At 34.2% G+C, this 2482-nt stretch overlaps 1 protein-coding gene across 1 annotated transcript in view; it reads left to right on the top strand.

Annotated features, from left to right (window-relative positions):
* LOC144960945 (prolyl 4-hydroxylase subunit alpha-2-like) overlaps positions 1 to 2002 on the top strand; it is a 23385-nt gene extending 21383 nt beyond the window's left edge. The window contains exon 6 of the mRNA XM_078894322.1: positions 1764 to 2002. Coding sequence (XP_078750448.1) covers positions 1764 to 2002 — 239 coding nt within the window. The remainder of the gene's footprint in view (positions 1 to 1763) is intronic.
* The last annotated feature ends 480 nt before the right edge of the window (positions 2003 to 2482 follow it).

Genomic DNA, 2482 nt, shown 5'->3' with positions numbered 1-2482 from the left:
GACTGGATTCTTCCTTTTCCTGGACCCACACCTCCAACTCAATTAAAATAACGTGGTCAAAAGATTAACTCTCTCCTTACGAGTTATTTCCAGAATTTTACCCGAAACTTCACACTCACCCAACACAAAAGTAGACTTTTCAGACAGAATAGTAACGAGTATATTTTATATTTTATACAGAAAAATGAGCTGAACACACGGTGTCGAATTTTTACAGCTATAGCTATAACAAAATGAAATAAGTATAAGGAAATTAATTGTTGGTTGCATCGTAAAGAATGTGACAATTTTCCTATGTTTGGTAAGGAGAGGGTTTAATATAATATTTTCAAATCAATTCTGATTTACGGTGAAAAAAAAGAGAGTTTAATGTTTTGATCAGGAAACTGGTGCTTAAAACTAAATGGATTAAAATGGCCCTCGGAGATGTAAACACTCTCAAACCTGTAACTTGTGTTGGAGTGGACCATACTAAATGCCGAAAAGTGACATTGTTCTCTCTCTCTCTCTCTCTCTCTCTCTCTCTCTCTCTCTCTCTCTCTCTCTATATATATATATATATATATATATATATATATATATATATATATATATATATATATATATATATATATTTCTCTCCGTCTCATTGTCTAACTTTATCTGTCTTCTCCTCTCTCTCTTCTCATCTATCTCTCTCTCTCTCTCTCTCTCTCTCTCTATCTATCTTTTTTTCTCTCTCTCTCTCTCTCTCTTTATTTCTCTCTACCATGACTTTTTTGTTCCTCTCAAGTATTCTCACACTTCTTCTGCTCCTCGTCCTAATCCCCTCCTCCTCCTATTCCTCCTCCTCCCTCCCCCCTCCTCCTCCTCCTCCTCCATGTCCCATCTCTCATTCGTCTCTAGTGTTTCAGTTATAGTGTTTTGTTAATAAGGGGGAACCCCGAAACGGCCACATCAACGGTCTTCGTTAATTAGATTGAGGCTTCCATCCCATAATATGTCTATTGTTATTTTCATTTTTTATTTCTTCGATCTTTATGCAGCATAATTTGCCTTATCCAGCATTCATATTTCCTACCTATGCATGTTAAGGGTAATTTTATCCTTGAATTGTCAGTCGTTACCCACCGATTTTAACTCTTTCTTTACCGATCATTTTCAATATTCTCTCAAAAATGACAGGCTTACCCAGCAGAAAAATGGATTTTTTAAACTCAAACAATCTCTCTACAAAACAACTTTATGTTCTTATTAATTAAACAAAGATTATTGTGATGTCCAAAATTAATCTGAATAAGAAGAATGTAGATATATTGTGTGTCGTGACAAATGTGACGATTTTGCTGTAGGTGATAAGGAGAGGGTTAAACGAAAATTAAAATTTAATGTGCTTTGTCCCCGTATGCCAGTTCTGTACATTGATGTTTTCTCTGTCTGGCACGTATAGTCATTCAGAGCTATAAGGCTCAGTGATGCCGAGTTTAACTCGATTTTTATAGCACGAAATGGACAATAGTAATTGCTTATTATTTGAATGATACGATAGTCTATCGCAGAGTACTTTCCACCTAACCTAACAGACCCAGCTACCAAATCACGGCTGGATAGACAGAGGTTCAGAAGGAAATAAATCTCGACTTCTCCGGAATCGATCTCTGTCCCTTTTGAAGGTGATGCGAGAGCTCTACCAACTTGGCTATCATGAGACCACAAAATTTTCTCTACAATCTTCTAAAATTTAACACAGCTACATTCTTTTTTCAAACAATCAACAAAAACAGATCCCAACAACGAGAGTGCCAAGCATAGCAAAAGGTATTATAAAATCATGATGCCGGGAAACACGAAGGAACAGAAAATATCTAGAGAAGAAACCAGAGAGAAGTATAGTAAACCAATTGGACCATATTTCGACCAAGAATACGATGCACTTTGCAGAGGAGAAACAATAAAAGTGAGAAGAACATGGGTTGCTGACCCGCCAAACGGGTTTGAATCAAAACGTCATTTGTGTGAGTAAAATGGCGTTAAATTGTCGATGGAAATCTTATTAATACAAGAATGCATTGCGAAATAATGAATGAAAACGTGGGGTATCAATGTTAGAATTATTTTCTCTCTTTTAACCAGAAGCTGAAAACGGATTCAAGCCTGAAACATAACTTGTTTTGTATATTAATGATTCATTTGCGCGCACATGCAGCCTTTATAACTGGTCCTGTTTTGGTCGTTGATGGATCAAACATTCGTCTCCATTTCCACACTACAATAAGTATAATAGATGACTGCCTGTTCGCAATATCCTTTATTTCTCTGCAAATGTTGTGGGTTCTGAACTAATATGTATGTATGTATGTATGTATGTATGTATATATATATATATATATATATATATATATATATATATATATATAATATATATATATTATATATATATATATATATATTTATATATATATATATATATATATATATATATATATATATATATATATATATA

The sequence above is a fragment of the Berghia stephanieae genome, unplaced genomic scaffold (assembly GCF_034508935.2).
Source record: "Berghia stephanieae isolate SIO BIC M18660-M18661 unplaced genomic scaffold, UCSD_Bste_1.3 scaffold11, whole genome shotgun sequence".
Classification (NCBI taxonomy): domain Eukaryota; kingdom Metazoa; phylum Mollusca; class Gastropoda; order Nudibranchia; family Aeolidiidae; genus Berghia; species Berghia stephanieae.
Note: the sequence above shows the minus strand (reverse complement) of the source record. Positions and strands in the feature narration are given on the sequence as shown.